At 39.4% G+C, this 15902-nt stretch overlaps 1 protein-coding gene across 1 annotated transcript in view; it reads right to left on the reverse strand.

The window, feature by feature from the left end:
* Nucleotides 1-498: 498 nt before the first annotated feature.
* col28a1b (collagen, type XXVIII, alpha 1b) overlaps nucleotides 499-15902 on the reverse strand; it is a 29696-nt gene continuing 14292 nt past the window's right edge. The window contains exons 14-35 of the mRNA XM_039805373.1: nucleotides 15417-15485; nucleotides 14448-14516; nucleotides 14224-14292; nucleotides 12951-13019; nucleotides 12075-12143; nucleotides 11407-11478; nucleotides 11128-11196; nucleotides 10910-10981; nucleotides 10281-10349; nucleotides 10134-10202; nucleotides 9040-9108; nucleotides 8889-8957; nucleotides 8383-8451; nucleotides 8222-8290; nucleotides 7234-7302; nucleotides 6793-6873; nucleotides 6538-6573; nucleotides 5687-5723; nucleotides 5050-5604; nucleotides 3185-3369; nucleotides 2136-2421; nucleotides 499-1161 (exon numbers count right to left, since the gene is read on the reverse strand). Coding sequence (XP_039661307.1) covers nucleotides 989-1161; nucleotides 2136-2421; nucleotides 3185-3369; nucleotides 5050-5604; nucleotides 5687-5723; nucleotides 6538-6573; nucleotides 6793-6873; nucleotides 7234-7302; nucleotides 8222-8290; nucleotides 8383-8451; nucleotides 8889-8957; nucleotides 9040-9108; nucleotides 10134-10202; nucleotides 10281-10349; nucleotides 10910-10981; nucleotides 11128-11196; nucleotides 11407-11478; nucleotides 12075-12143; nucleotides 12951-13019; nucleotides 14224-14292; nucleotides 14448-14516; nucleotides 15417-15485 — 2394 coding nt within the window. The 3' untranslated portion in view covers nucleotides 499-988. The remainder of the gene's footprint in view (nucleotides 1162-2135; nucleotides 2422-3184; nucleotides 3370-5049; nucleotides 5605-5686; nucleotides 5724-6537; nucleotides 6574-6792; nucleotides 6874-7233; nucleotides 7303-8221; nucleotides 8291-8382; nucleotides 8452-8888; nucleotides 8958-9039; nucleotides 9109-10133; nucleotides 10203-10280; nucleotides 10350-10909; nucleotides 10982-11127; nucleotides 11197-11406; nucleotides 11479-12074; nucleotides 12144-12950; nucleotides 13020-14223; nucleotides 14293-14447; nucleotides 14517-15416; nucleotides 15486-15902) is intronic.

Consider the following 15902-nt stretch of genomic DNA (forward strand, 5'->3'; position numbering starts at 1 on the left):
AGATGAAGTCGACAAGTCAACAAGAAGAAGCCTTGCAGCTAAATAGGCACTCAATGTGCTTTTTATGCCTCAAGCTGAAGATGCATTGTTCTGAGAGCAGCAGCCTCTCCTCGATAATTACATGTAATCACGTCCAACTTGAAACTTTGAGGTGAAGAAAGGGTTTCTCAGTAAGTCATCATCCTCTTGTGCGTCTTTGTGCGTCGTGACTTCCTTCTTTTTGTTCTTTTCTTTTATTAGGCATTTGTGTAGCGAGGATGGATCAACTGCAGATGTGGAAATTAAGGAGGTTTAATTTGCTGTTGCAAATGTAGCTATAATACCAGCTATTTATGATGTGTGTTTAGAGAAAAATCTATCGAATCTTGTAGGTGCATGGTCAAATACAACCAGAACTTATTTTCTTTTGTGTGAAATACTCTGTACATGTGGGCATCATGCATTAGTTTACTTTTCATTCATTTAGCTTTGGGCTAAAACGACTGACAGAAAGAGAAGTTTATTTGCTTTGGTTTTTCCTTTAATGATAATTCACAGTATTATAAAACAAACACATTTAGACATTAAGTAAAAAAGAAATACATCGTATTATACAAAAGGGTTACTTTTTCTGAATAGAAAGGTTAGTGGTTACAAAGTTTGTTTCATTTTTAACAGAACTGTTCCACAGTGTGTAACATCACAGGCATCATTTTCTTTGCATCAGTGTAGCTTGGTTCACTCAATACACAAATCCCTCTGGCCAACATGAAAAAAAAACAAGTAGAGTACTTTGCCTACTGAACGATTTTAAATCTTGAAATCCATTTTCTGCTAAATTGGTTTAATTATGCCTCTTTTGTAACATTCTCTGTTTTTTCCCCTATCCGTGTTGAAGTAGCTACAAGTAAAATACTAAGGCTCTGAACTTGGAAGTGAGCCTCATGGCAAAGCGACATGTCAAGTCATAGCAAAATGTTTTATCTGTGACTACCGGTACATGTGTGTGTTAGACCTTGAAGCAGGTTTCTCTGCAGCTCTTCTCAGTCTCAAACTGGTTGCTGTTTCCTTGACAGCCTCCGAACCAGAACTGAGCGCAAGAATTAGCTGTGGCGTCATAGTACCACTTCACTACGTAGTCCCGGCACGGTCCTGGATCCAGCACGTGGCTGCAGCGCTCCTCTGGAGACAAAAAAACAAAACCAAGTGGCAAAGATTAAGATTCTACAACCATGCAAGCAGCTCTGTGAGGCTGTACTTAAGCACAGTGGTGCTTTAAGCTAAATGCTAATGCCAGTATGCTAACATGCTCACATTGACGATGCTGATGTTGAGCACGTAGAATGTTCACCGTCTCAGTTTAGCGTGTTAGCATGCTAACCTTTGATAATTAGCGCTAAATACAAAGTACAGCAGAGGCCTATTGGAGTGTAATTAGTTTTGCATGGATACATATTACACTAATTACATGGTCAAATTTCATGGCCTCTATCCAGTAGTTGATTTCACTCAAAACCATAAATGTCAACTCATAGTGGCGCTAGAGGAAAAGTCAGGGGATCAGGATTCATCCTCTGAGGACCATGAATGTCTGTCTGTGCAAAATGTCTATCAGTAGATGTTGAGATATTTCAGTCTGGATTACCACTTTAATTATGTGACTCTTGCTGTCCACAATATATCTTATTCACGATGCACTATGTTCAATGGATTGAAAGTTGACATTTTGGGAAATATGCTAGGCTAAGATAACTAACTGGCTGTAGCATATATGAAGCTACAGCCAGGATATTTTTAGTGATATCAATCTAGCTATCCTCATCTTACTTTCTATAAGAAAGCAAACAAGTGTTTTCTCCAAAATGTCAAATTATTCCTTTGATTTTGGCTGATTTTTGTTAAACCATGTTTCAAATAAAATGTTAGCATATTATAACGTATAATATTTTGAGTTGATAGCTAGTAAGTTCATCTGCTTTTATTCAAGGCTTTGACCTCATTGTCTCAACATTTTCACCGAAATAAGAATATGCGTGCAGAGGACTTAAAATGTAAAAAACAATTTATGTTAGAAAACATTCAGTGCATGTTTCTGTTTCCTTAACTGAACATTTAAACCAATCATTTCTTTATCCTACAATCTCTTCAGCAGTTACCTGATAAGGTGTCAGAAGGCAGCAATGGAGGAGGAGTCGGCAGTTGTGTCTTGTCCTCAGGCGGGGCCTTTAGAGTGGGACCTGCCGGCCCGATGGCTCCCGTCATCACCACATGGCGGTTGGGGTCCTTCACGTCAAACTGTGGAAGGAACTCTGTGACAGGTCTGAAGGGTTCCCTGTCGAAATGTGGAAATCTCTGAGTCTCTGTCGGTCCACTTCTGTCGTCTGTCTTGGGTCTCTGTGGAGTGATGGGTTCTCTGTCGGGTTGTGACGCTGGAGGGCCGGGCTGGAACAGAGCAGAGACAATCTACTCAACCTTTATTTATCCAGGTAAGATAATACAAACATCATGTTGTAATACCATGATCCATTTGCACATTTCAAAAGGTAATATTGTACTTTTTACTTCACCACAATTATTTGACCGCTTTCAGTACTTAAGATTTTTGCACACAAATGTAAAAAGAGCTAATAAAATATGATGCTTTGTTATTACTTAAACTACCCAGCAGTATGTGCAAGTACAGCTGAAATGATTAATTGATTGGCAGAAAATTAATTTGCAATAAGAATGTCTTTCCAAGTAGTAAGTCATAAACCATATGTACCATAAGTATTGGACAACTTCAATTTTTGACCTGATGATGGCGCTAGATGAAAAGTTAAGGGATTACCTAATGCATTACGTTACATCCTAAGGGGGACATAAATATCTAAACCACATTTAAATCCATTTAATAGCTTGATGGAGACATTTCACTCAAAACAGCAAATAACCTCACGCTGGTGCCAGAGGAAAGTCGGAGGATCACCAGAGTCATTAAGATTCATTCTCTGGGAACAATGAATGTCTGTACCAATTTTTGTTCCAATCCATCCAATAGTTGCTGAGATATTTCAGTCTGGACCAAAGTGGTGGACCAACCGGCTAAAAATACAAAAGGTTTTTGAATGATTTAACTTAGTTGTCTATGGATGTTGCCAGAGAAACATAAATACAGCCTAAATTGATCAAATTAGGTCGAATAATGACTGATTGTTCTTCTCACCACCATCTGTACTTTCCTGAAGTCTCCTGTGAAGGTGGGGGTGTCGGTATCTGTCCTGTACGGAGGTTCTCGAACGTTACCGGCGACCTCGGTGATTCCTGGAGGCAGTCCGGAGCTCGGGACTGAGCTGAACAAACGTTTCTCTCCATCCTCACAGATACGACTCAGCAGTTTTCTCTCCAGAGCTGCAAGACCAGAAGACCAAAACCGTAAATATACAGTTATATACTCTTCTGCATAGTTTAATCTCTGTTTTTCTGAGCACCAGTCCATGTACAAACGGCTTCACTTTCATGTTAGTAGCCTCCCCGGACAGCCACAGATCAAATGTGAGCAGTTTGGGAGGTCTTGCTCATGAGCAATATGGTAGTAGATGTTCTAGAAGATTGGTTTTCCCAGACTCACATCCAAGCTACGGTATGGTTTTTTTCCGTCATTTATGCACAGAATGTGTAGAGAATGAAGCAGTGCAGTGTCTTATCCATTTAAGGCTGCTCGAGGGACTGTCGCTTATTAGAAGTAATTGTTTAAAATGTCTTACTACGTGTGCTGTTTAGAAAGTTTTGGTTTGAGTTCAAGTCTCAAATTGTCAATTTATGTATGTAAGTTCCTCCCAGTGGTCATATTTGAAACCTGAACTAAAATGTCGGGGTGTTTGTCTTTTAGTATTTTACATATTTTCTAGTGTAACCGTAACGCTGATAAATCCACAAAACACACATTTTTGTCATTGGAACTACTTTCTGCCAAAGAAATAGTCCCTACTCGTTAGATTATCCAGAGAAACAGTGACACTATTCCTGTAAAGAGATATTACTGTTAAATTTGTATTTTTTACACTAAATATTAGCCTCTAAATACAAAGTACTGCAGAGGCTTACACTATTTACATGGTCAAATTTCATGGCCTCTATCCAGTAGTTGATTTCACTCAAAACCATAAATGTCAACTCATGGTGGTGCTAGAGGAAAAGTCAGGGGATCAGGATTCATCCTCTGAGGACCATGAATGTCTGTCTGTGCAAAATGTCTATCAGTAGATGTTGAGATATTTCAGTCTGGATTACCACTTTAATGTAAATTTTGACGATAATATTAATGTTTAAAATGTCAGGATACAAGTCTTATAATATAATTATGTGACTCTTGCTGTCCACAATATATCTTAATCACGATGCACTATGTTTGATGGATTGAAAGTTGACATTTTGGGAAATATGCTAGGCTAAGATAACTAACTGGCTGTAGCATATATGAAGCTACAGCCAGGATATTTTTAGTGATATCAATCTATCCTCATCTTACTTTCTATAAGAAAGCAAATAAGTGTTTTCTGTTTTCTTTAGGTTTGTTTAAACCATGTTTCAGATAAAAATGTCAGCATATAACAACGTATAACATTTTGAGTTGATAGCCAGTAAGTTCATCTGCTTTTATTCAAGGCTTTGACCTCATTGTCTCAACATTTTCACTGAAATAAGAATATGCGTGCAGAGGACTTAAAATGTAAAAACCATTGTGTTGGAGTGCAGTCAGAAATCTCACAGATTAAAATCTTAAAATCTGGGCAAATAAAACCAAACAGCTTGATAGCCTACTACTAGTGATGAGTAGGAAAATGTGTTTTGATTTTTAATTCAACCCTTTAATATGTACATTATGGTACAACATTACGGGTCAACATCTCTTTACGATTTAAAAACATATATATTTGACATATTTTTCATATTCTAAATTTCGATTTTATTAATTATTTGTGACCTTTACAGTACTTACTTTATTATTGTTGTTGATTTTCTCTTACTATGTTTATTGTTATGCACCAGAATACCAAGGCAAACTCCTTGTGTTCCTTGTATGCTCACCTGGAAGTGTTTTGAATTCATCGATCAGGTACATGTGATCGCTGTCGGGGTCTGAGGCGATGAGATTGAGCTCCTTCTGGAACTCCTCATACAGAGGGTCGCTCTCTTTCACCACCCCGATCACAAACATCTCGATGTTAATCCCACGAGCTTCTGAAATAGCGCTCTCCAGACTGACCGCGTCTCTTTTATCGGCCTGCCCGTCCGTGATGACGATGGCCACCTTCCGCACACCTGCCCGCGCCGCCTTGAACACCTGGTTGGCCTGTTGGATGGCGCTGCCCGTGAACGTCCCCTCGCCCAGGTAGGTCATGGAGCGCACCGCAGACTTGATCTCATCACGAGTGGCTTCCTGTCTGAGGCTGACCACCACCATGTTGATGTGGCTGTAGAGGACCACGCCCACCCGCGTGGTGTCCCGGCTGACCGAGGCTCGGTCGATCAGGGTGTTTACAAACTCTTTGATCACGTTGAAGTTGTCGGGCCCGACGCTCTCGGAGCTGTCGATCACAAAAACCAGCTCCAAGGGGGTTTGGCGGCAGGTCACTCCACAACCTAATGCAACAGAGAGACAGATACAGGTTAAAGACATTGAAAGATTGACACATATTCTAAATGAGAGTTTCTGATTACTTACTGCATATGGATCTCACTATTTTGATGATTTCTTCCCTCTGTGAAATACAGAAAGTGCAATACTTTTACGACAAACTGTCACATTGTTACTGTAAAGAAATAAATCAGTGGTTATTACGAGGATAACGTTCTAGCTTTCGGCTTTAATTTTGAGGGCGTTTAAATCCATATCAGTTGGAACAGTCAAGGACTTAGCAGGACAAAGCCTCTGTCCACACAAAATGAATGTAAACATCCATCCATCCATTTTTTTAAGCTTATCCAGGGACAGGTCTCGGTGGCAGCAGGCTAAGCAAGGTAGAATAGTCGTCCCTCACCCCAGTAACATTTTCCCTCTTCTCCTGGGAGCTAATCTCTCCAGTGTGTTCTGGTTCTACCGCAGGGTCTCCTACCAATTAGACGTGCCCGGAAATCCTCCAAAAGGAGGAGCCCAGAAGGCGTCCTGAACCACCTCAACGGGCTGCTTTCGATGTGAAGGAGCAGCGGCTCTTCTCCGAACTCGCTCCAGATGTCCAAGCTCCATACCTTATCTCGAAGGCTGAGTCCAGCCACCCTACTGCCTCCTATCAAACACCCTTAAACCTGAAAGTCAGACTAGAATATTCAGAATTCACACTATTTAAGGGTAAAATACATGTTACATGCACCTAAAGTTGGGTGTTATGTATGAAAAAGGGCTTCAACTCCTTCCCTGCTCATCTGATGTGGATATGAACAGCTTCAAATTAAAGCTTTTTAAAAATTAAAGGACAGCACTTTAACCCAATGTGCTGAAGTACAGGACCGAAATGTCCCAACATAGTTGACTGCACTGCATAATTCTCACTGTAATGAGTGATGCACTTTACTTACTGTAAGTCCAGGTTCTCCCTTTTGTCCCACTCTACCCTGGGATGTAAAATAGATCATCATTTATTAGTTGTTCACATATTGAGAGATTAGCTTGAAGACTTTTAAATCCCTCTAAAAAACAAAGTCCAGTACATTATATTACATTACATTACATGTCATTTAGTTTTTTTTAGTTTTTGTTTTTTTTATCCGAGGTGTAGTCGGAAGAGATGTGTTTTTAGCCTTCGGCGGAAGATGTGTAGGCTTTCGGCCTACCAAAGGTCCGGTGGCTCCGGCCTCTCCATGTTCTCCTCTGTCCCCCTTTTTGCCCTTTTCCCCTCTGAAGCCTCGATCCCCCTGCAGGAGGAAAGAAACCGTCGTCTTAAAGAATCACACAGTACGGCTGAGATAGAAGATAAAAGAGGTATCCTATCCCCCAACCCCCTCCAACAGAGCCCCTGTAAATATGCACATATCTGTACAACTGCCATTGGAAACCTTTAATGAATAATAGATTAATGTAAGCATGTTGCATGCAGTTTACTGATTTTATTTTTCTAAGTGCTGAAGTTATCTTTCGCTTTTGTTCAAAGCCAGTAACTTACTTACATATTTGGTTTTAATTTTATGCAGTTTTTCATATTTGCTAGGTTTGCGGTCACTTCATATTTAATGTTGACTATGTTCATTATGCAGGTGCTGATATTATGTTGTTACCTTGTCCCCCTGCAGGCCTTGTCCAGGAGGACCTCTAGGGCCAGGGATCCCCTGAAATCCTGTCTCCCCCTGTAAACACAGAGCACAGTTCACGTCCAGGAGAACTTAAACAACAAGAAGGAGCTAATGGAAAGTTTCTCTCTCTAAGCTAAATGGATCTCTACTCCTAAACAGGGCAGTAAAGTCATTTTAACAGAGATATAATAACTATTTTGTTAGCATTCCATAAAAACACGAGTCTTAGCCATATAACTTAGATTTTTCAGCTTTATTTTGTTGAATGCTAAAAATAAAAACTACTGTCTTATCGTTTGACCTGTATATTTGAGTCTTTAGCCTAAAACAGGGATATCAAACTCAATTTCACTAAGGGCCACACTGAAAAATCTGAATCACATCAAGGGCCAGTTTATTGTATAGTTTATTGACATTTCAAAAAAGTCAAATATCTTTGACTGTGTTATTGCATGTCTCATATAGTCTTCTGATTTAGTTTGGTCGATTTGAAGACCTTAAAAAAGTCAGCAAAAAAGTAACTTAGCCATCAAAGAAAAAAGTGCCAAAAAAAGGTCAGAAAAAGCAACAAACGCTGGAAAAGAACGACAAAGACATCGGGAAAAAAAACGTTGGAAAAGGTGCCAAAAGCGTTGGCAAAAGTGACAAAAACTTCAGAAAAAACGACCAAAACTAGGTAGGCCAAAAGAAAATTGTGAACCTAAATTGATATGCGGACCGCATCAAAGTCTGCAAGGGGCCGGATTTGGCCGGCGAGCCTTGAGTTTGACACGTGGCCTAAAACATAGCTCACCAATCACTTTGCTTTACAAAAATGGACAAATAACACTCCAGTGAGTCCAATCAGGTGACAATTTCCATTCATAAACTGCCTAACACAGATGGTTATAGACTATTCCGTACAGTCTATAGTTATAGACCGTAGCTACTGATCAAACTTTTTGAGTCTGCAACTGACAGCTGACAATGTTACCTTTTGTCCTTGGATGCCTTCTCCAGGTAAGCCCTGCGCACCAGGTGGTCCCATTTGGCCAACTGAGCCCTGCAGGAAAATAAAACGGTGTGTCTTTCCGGATGCCAACATGAATTCAAAGGGCAATATATTTTTAGTTTAACAAAAAAAAGCCACATTACCTTGGGACCAATTACACCAATTCCTGGTGGCCCAACAGGTCCAGGAGGTCCAGGCAAGCCTCTGTCTCCCTGAACAGGAAACAGATTGTAAATTATAAAAACTGTAGAGATATCTGTCATTAACCACAGTAATCTAATCTCAGACGAAAGGAAGACAAAAAAAAAACCATCTCGGCTATAAACACAAGGATGGAAAGACAGAACTATACAAAGCAACAGTCAACCCAGCAAGAAAAAAAACACCTGAAATATTATATATTATCCATTGTCATATCATACAATGGTGATTCTTTGTGCCCCAAGAAAATGTTTTTTCTATGAATCTTCTTCTTATGTCCTAATGTTATCTCCTGACACTATGATCAAAGTGTACGAAACAATTATCTTTACCGTAAATTAAATCACCAGAGAAGTGAAAGTAACTTCTATAACAGAAGTGAACAATTTTGCCATTTCGTTGAAGACGACTGTCCGTGTTTTACGTTTTTCCCGAGGTGAACCTTTACCTTTGCTCCAGGTAAACCGGCGCCATCTGATCCAGTCTCTCCTTTCAGACCAGGAGGCCCCGGAAGTCCCTAAGTAAGACACGGTGTGAGAACAATGACAGAGTGCGGGCGTAGAGTGATGAAGGGGGCTGTGATGGAGGTTGATACTCACTGTAGGGCCGGGGTAACCGTCACCTTTAAGTCCAGGTGTCCCAGCCAGCCCTGCAGACCCTTTGTCCCCCTACAAACCACAACATGCCACTTTTATATCAGTACTTTCAGTGGTGGAATGTAACTAAGTACTGTACTTAAGTACAAATGTTGAGGTACTTGTACTTTACTTGAGACTTTTCTTTTCTTGCCACTTTCTACTTCTACTCCGCTACATTTCAGAGAGAAATATTGTACTTTTTACTCCACTACATTCATCTGACAGCTTTCTGCACACAAAACACGTAGTTTATAAAAATAATTTTATAAATTAAACTACCTCACAATATACAGGCCTAACTGGTCCAGCTGAAATGATCAGAACTGTTTGGATCGTTTCCAGTTTCTAAAATGTGAGGATGTTTCTGCATTGAGTACTTTTACTTTTAATACTTATTATTTTTTAATACATTTTCCTGATGATACTTACATACTTTACTTTAGTAACATTTTCAATGCATGACTTTTACTTATAACAGAGTGTTTTTACAGTGTGGTACATGTATTAGTAGTTTTACTCAAGTAAAAGATCTGAATACTTCTTCTTCTACCATTGAGTACTTTTCACTGGTGGATCAGTGAAGAGTAAACCTGAAACTAGTCTCGCTTTGCCAGACCTTCCTCCACAGCACTGCGGAGGAAGGTCTGGCGAGTCCACACAGCATTCTGGGATGGGAGAAAAATGTGCTCTGGTTTATTGGCATTTCTTTAAACCAATCACAATAGTCATAGGCGGTGCTAAGCTCCGGACTGAGCCTCGGTGCCGCTGCAAAATAGCCTCCGGAAGGAACTTGTTTTGGTGGAACATGTGTTTTAGTTGTGGAACAAAAAAAATCAGATTGGACAGATAGTCTAGCTAGCTGTCTGGATTTACCCTGCAGAGATCTGAGGAGCAGTTAGAGTTTAAAATAGGAGTTTAAAATTCCAACGCAAACAAAGCAGAAGGTACCGGACATCGAGCAGAAAAGAGTGAAATCTGGCAGAATTTCCGGCAGGAAAGGAGCAATCCCGGAAGTAGAACATCATGGATATAGACTAACCTGAACCTGAACTCACCTTTGGTCCAGGTAAACCTTTCCCCGGCTCTCCCACAGCTCCAGGTGGACCCAGTTGGCCCGGTTCTCCCTGACAAAAACCGGAAGAAGATCAATTGTTGCTGTTGACAGTTTACAGCTGCAGTTTGTTTGCACCAAACAGGCTTACCTTGGCACCAGCTAGACCCCTGCCTGGTGGTCCAGTTACACCTGGTGGCCCCATATTTCCTGGTTCCCCCTGAAAAAGAAAACACTCATCAGGCTAACACCAGACAAAGGGAACAAGGTGGGACTCGGACATCTGCAGTTTCATTGTAAGAACAATTTTAGGTTTCAAATTATAATACTTTAATAGTGTGAAATAACTCATTATGCCCTGTTTAGTCTACAGTATGTGTTTATTAGGACTTGGTCGATATAAAGGTTAACCAGTAAGAAGGTATATCTGCGATATGCATAAAGAAGTTCCTTTACATAAATCTTTGAATGACATAATGGCATTTTACTGCAAGTTACGCCCCTGATTTAATATATTTTGGTGTATTTTTAACGTTATAGTTAGTAGTGGTTATAATTTCATTTACAGCTAGGTTTTTTTCACTTAAATCTTTATTGACACTACATTTAAAAACAAAATAACAAACCCACAAACACTAGAAAACAAAGAAAACAGAAATCTGCGGAAGTGCCTTTACATTTTTACAGCCTTGGAGAGTAATGTTTTGTAGTAACACTACTGGCTAGTGTAAAACTGTTATATGAGTTTCATGTAGAATGCTTCTTTATGTGTTTACCTACCTTTGAGCCCATCTGCCCCACAGGACCGACTGCACCTGGCTGTCCCCTGGTCCCCCTGTCTCCTCTGTCTCCCTGCCAAAATAACACAAAACTGTTACTGACATTCTTCTAAATAATCCTCAATGTAGATCATTGTATGTGGAAACTCAAATAGCACAGTACATTTATACATAGTCTTTATATACTGTACATGTCAACTGTGAAAAAAGTCTTGTTACCTTTCCTCCAGGTGTGCCTTTACCAGGAGCACCGTCGGGACCCCTGGGCCCCGGTAACCCAACGTCACCCTGCCGTCATTTGAAAACAGACTGGTAAGACCAATTACCATATATATATATATATATATATATATATATATATATATATATATATATGTATATATATATATATATATATATATGTGTGTTTATATATATATATATATATATATATATATATATGTGTGTGTGTGTGTGTGTGTGTAAAAAAGAGAAAAAAGGTTTAGATTCTGATGTTACCTTTTGTCCCGGGGCTCCATCCTCTCCTGGCTCACCGGGTATACCTGGTAACCCCTCGGACCCCGGGTCACCCTGAGCGAGGAAAGTAAGGTGCAGGATTATCGGCGGGACGCAGACTGATCAACTGAATGACTTGTTGTTGATTGTTTCTGTTGCTTTATATTTTAGTGTGTGACTTGCAATGTCAGATCCTTCCTCAGCTGGCAATATTTTACTATTATAACTTAAAAAATACAGTTTGACATTTTGGGATAAACCGCTTATAAACCGCTTGCTTGCCAAAAGTTAGATGAGAAAATCAATACCACTCTTATGTCTGTAATTGAACTACGGAGCTAGAGCCACGAGGCGATTAGCTTAGCTTAGCATAAAGACTGGAAGTGCAGGGAAAAGCTTAACAGGCTCTCTCCAAAGGTAAAAGAAAACACAATACACTATCTCACTAATTAACACGTTATATCTGGTTTGTTTAATCTATTCTGTACAAAAACCAGAAGGACACGTGTTTATGCTAAGCTAAGCTAACTGGCTGCTGGCTTCATATTTAGTGTACAGACATGAAAGTGTATTGATCTTGCTCTTGGCAACAAAGTATATTACCCCAAATGTGGAACTATTCCCTTAAAAGGGACCTATACTGTAGAGTGGTAAGTGTTCAGAGGACTTACTTTAGGTCCTGGCTCTCCAACACCTCTCTCACCTGTCGGGCCACGCTCACCTGGGAGGCCCTGATTCCCCTGAAAACAACATTCACATGTTCAGTGGGATATTCAAACTGTGTCTTTACTGTGTGGAGCTCGACTTGGAAACTAAACAGGGGAACTTCCAGCAAACATGATACTAAATCCCAAAAATAATGTCTGTTTTTTTGGAAATGAAACCACCTGTGTGACTGTTAAATACTGTGGATCATTTGCTGGGAAATATTTGACAATTAGAAAAATAAACATCATTTTTCTTTTTCTTTTTCTTTTTTACTTACATCAGTACAAAGGATAATCAGGTCATAATTAAATATTTGCAAGAAAATGGGAATCAAAGAAAGTCATTTATTACTGAAATGACAAATGTGTTTCATGAAATTTGCAATTTGAAGATGTTACGTGAAATTGAAAAACCTGAATAGAGCTTAGGATGTAAATGCCGAAATTGAATGCTTGCATGGAAGAGCTCTAATTCACAATAACTATTTTTTTTACCTTTAATTCTTAGTAAGTTCTTTTCTTCTTTTTTTTTTTTTTTACTTTTTGGGTTAGATATAGGACACAGAAATTGAAAATGAACATGAACTGAATGTGACATGAATGTCTCAGATTATAAACCATACACCATTAGCACAAGAGCAGCCTCTCTGTTCCCTCCAGGAGACAGATTCAAACTACCAGGCATTTGATTGACAAGCCAGCTGCATTGGTGTGATAAAATATGCAAAACAATTTAGATGCAATCAGATGGAAAATCAGCTGACAGTCAATCACATAAGCATCTGAGTTTCTGTTTCTGAGACAAACATTTTGTTAAAGTTTCCACCCCTACAGTCTTACCTTTGTTCCTGTTATTCCAATACCTTGAGCTCCTCTGGGGCCTGCAGGTCCAACTGGGCCTTGATCACCCTGCAAGACAGAAGATTAAGTTTAAAACTAATAAAGTGATGGGACCACATGGCACACTGATCTGTTTGGCAGAAAGTTGTAGAAGAAGTATTCAGATCCTTTACTGTCAAAATAGAAATAGCACACTGTGAAAATACTCCACTGTGAGTAAAAGTCCTGCATTCAAAACCTTACTTAAGTAAAAGTATTATCAGCAAAATGTAGCCTACTTACAGTAACGTATCAAACGTAAAATAACTCATTGTTCACGTTTCCTGTCAGTGTTTTATATTATGTTTCTGGATTAATATTACTGTTGCATTAGTCTCGCTTTGCCAGACCTTGCTCCACAGCGCTGCGGAGGAGGGTCTGGCTAGTCCACACAGCATTCCGGGATGGGAGAAAAACGTGCTCTGGTTTATTGGCATTTCTTTAAACCAATCACAATCCTCATGGACGGTGCTAAGAGCCGGACACAATGACAGTGCCATTGCAAAATAGCCTCGGGAATGAATTTGTTTTGGTGGAACGCGTGTACGTTCAAAGGTTGTTTTAGTCGGGCGAGAGAAAACTCAGATTGGACAGATAGTCTAGCTAGCGGTCTGGATTTACCCTGCAGAGATCTGAGGAGCAGTTAGAGTTTAAAATAGGAGTTTAAAATTCCAACACAAAGAAAGCGGAAGGTGACGGACATCCAGCCGTAAAGAGAATTTCCGGCGGCACCACAGCAATCCCGGAAGTGGAACGTTGTGGATACAGACTACTGTTGCATTGATGTGTTTGTTGCATTTTACTTTTTTTTAATGCACTATATTCTAAAAGATTATCATATGTTTGTATCGTCGCTGTCCTGTGAGAACCACTTATCTCTAAAAAGTCAACTTTTTTTTTCAGCTTTGTGACTTTATTTAACTTAAGAGGTAGGTAGAATTTTCCCAACACATAAAGGAAGACTTCATCCTACAGTTTATCAGAAAAAAAACAAACTAAAATCAACACATCTGGAGGTACATGGTGTTCACTGCACAAGAAGGGGATGAAAAAGTGTTGAAAAGCAACTAAAGCTGTGAGACAAATGTACCCTGACGTGTAATGGAATAGAGGTATAAAGTTGCATAAAATGGAAATACTCAGGTAAGTATATAAAATTTGTACTTAAGTACTGTCCCTAATTAAACATACTAAGTTACTTTCCACCACTGGCATACATTAAAGCAGCTTTTACCTTTTCTCCTTGAAGTCCTAAACCAGGAGCACCGACTGGACCTGGAAACCCAGGCGGCCCATGACTTCCCTGAGAAAAGATGAATACAGTAATCAAAGAGCCAGCTCTGCATCAGAGTATATGACACGTGGGTAAGTACTCAGCAAAGTAAATGTTACATTATCAGCAGACAGTTTCCTCTGGTTGAGTTTAAACATCTATGCATACATTTAAAGTCTATTTACCTGGTCACCTTTGATCCCAACACCAGCAAGTCCAGGATTGCCCCTGGGACCCTGGTATCCTCGATCACCCTAAAACAAAAGGTGGAAAGTGTGACAAACTGCAGACATTGCCATGGAAAAGCTTCACACGTGCAACATGTTTCATATGTCAAGTTTTGTGAATGCGAATAATGCAAATGCTTGAGTAAATACACAATGTTTTGTAGCAATCAGTGAACCATTTTCTGGTTGTAATTTAAATGAATCAGTCTGTTCTGCTTTGCATCTGCAGTGAACAACATCAGATGCATCTGGGCCTTGGTGTTCATTATCACTGTCAATATCCAGACTGCTACTCTGTCTACTTTAACCCTTTTTCTTACCTAAATATTTCTGTTATACAGTTTTCATTTTAACAGGGACATAGCATGGACCGATGACACATACCACAGCATTTATAGCCTGAGCTAGTTGGCAGTTCTTATCCCTAGAAGGGCCTTTATACAAATACATATAACTTAATAGGAATACACATACACAACAACACAAAACACAAACAATGATACAATAAGAAATACCATAAAAACCTATATTGAAAAAAAGTAACTTAACATTTGCCTTGGTATTTTGACGGATATTGTTCACAGTAAACAAAGTAAGAGAAAAAAAGGGTCTGTGAAAGTCAAGAATCATAACTATAAAGTAGAAATCTTCAGTACAAATGTATCCGTTTTAAAATGTAAAGAGGTGTACAGTTTCTAAAACGAAAAATGGAATGTGTAAAAATATTGACTAAAGAATGTGCAATTGTTCACAGTGTGAAGAGTATGTACAATAGAATAACTCTCAAAGACAAAGACAGTTTTTGCTTTAAATTGCAGCAGCTGATAATTATGACAAGTACAAGATCAATAGATACTTTATTTAGTGTATGGCACATTATTGAGAACCACTCCTTCAGCCAACACATGGTTTTTAAACTTGACTCACCTTTGGCCCTGGAAGGCCCTCTCCAGGTGGTCCGGGATTTCCTTGTGCTCCAGCAGATCCTGGGGGACCCTGAAACAAACAAACAACTTTTAATAATAAAAAGTCTACATATGTGGAGGCTTCAGTAAATGCTAATATAAGAGATGCATGTAGTTCTAAATAGGACAGAATGAAATTGCACTGTTGAGCAACTTTGCATATTGTGTGCTCCAGGTGGCAGCAGCGGTTTGAAAATCCAATTCCCAGGAATAGGATGCAAGTAACGTGCACTGAACATGCTCATGTTTAACAACTTGGCCAGTATTATAGTACATGATGCATAATAACAAAAGCAACCAGATGGAAAAACTATCTTGCATATGTGATTTAGCTTTTCTCTGGATGCTCACTGTCCGCTCTTTAGAATAAGGTTCTATTCAGATCTTTCATTTTCAACTCTAAAAAGAGCTTTCAGTGTTGGAATGTAACTAAGTATGTGTTCTTTAC

The sequence above is a fragment of the Perca fluviatilis genome, chromosome 7 (assembly GCF_010015445.1).
Source record: "Perca fluviatilis chromosome 7, GENO_Pfluv_1.0, whole genome shotgun sequence".
Taxonomy (NCBI): domain Eukaryota; kingdom Metazoa; phylum Chordata; class Actinopteri; order Perciformes; family Percidae; genus Perca; species Perca fluviatilis.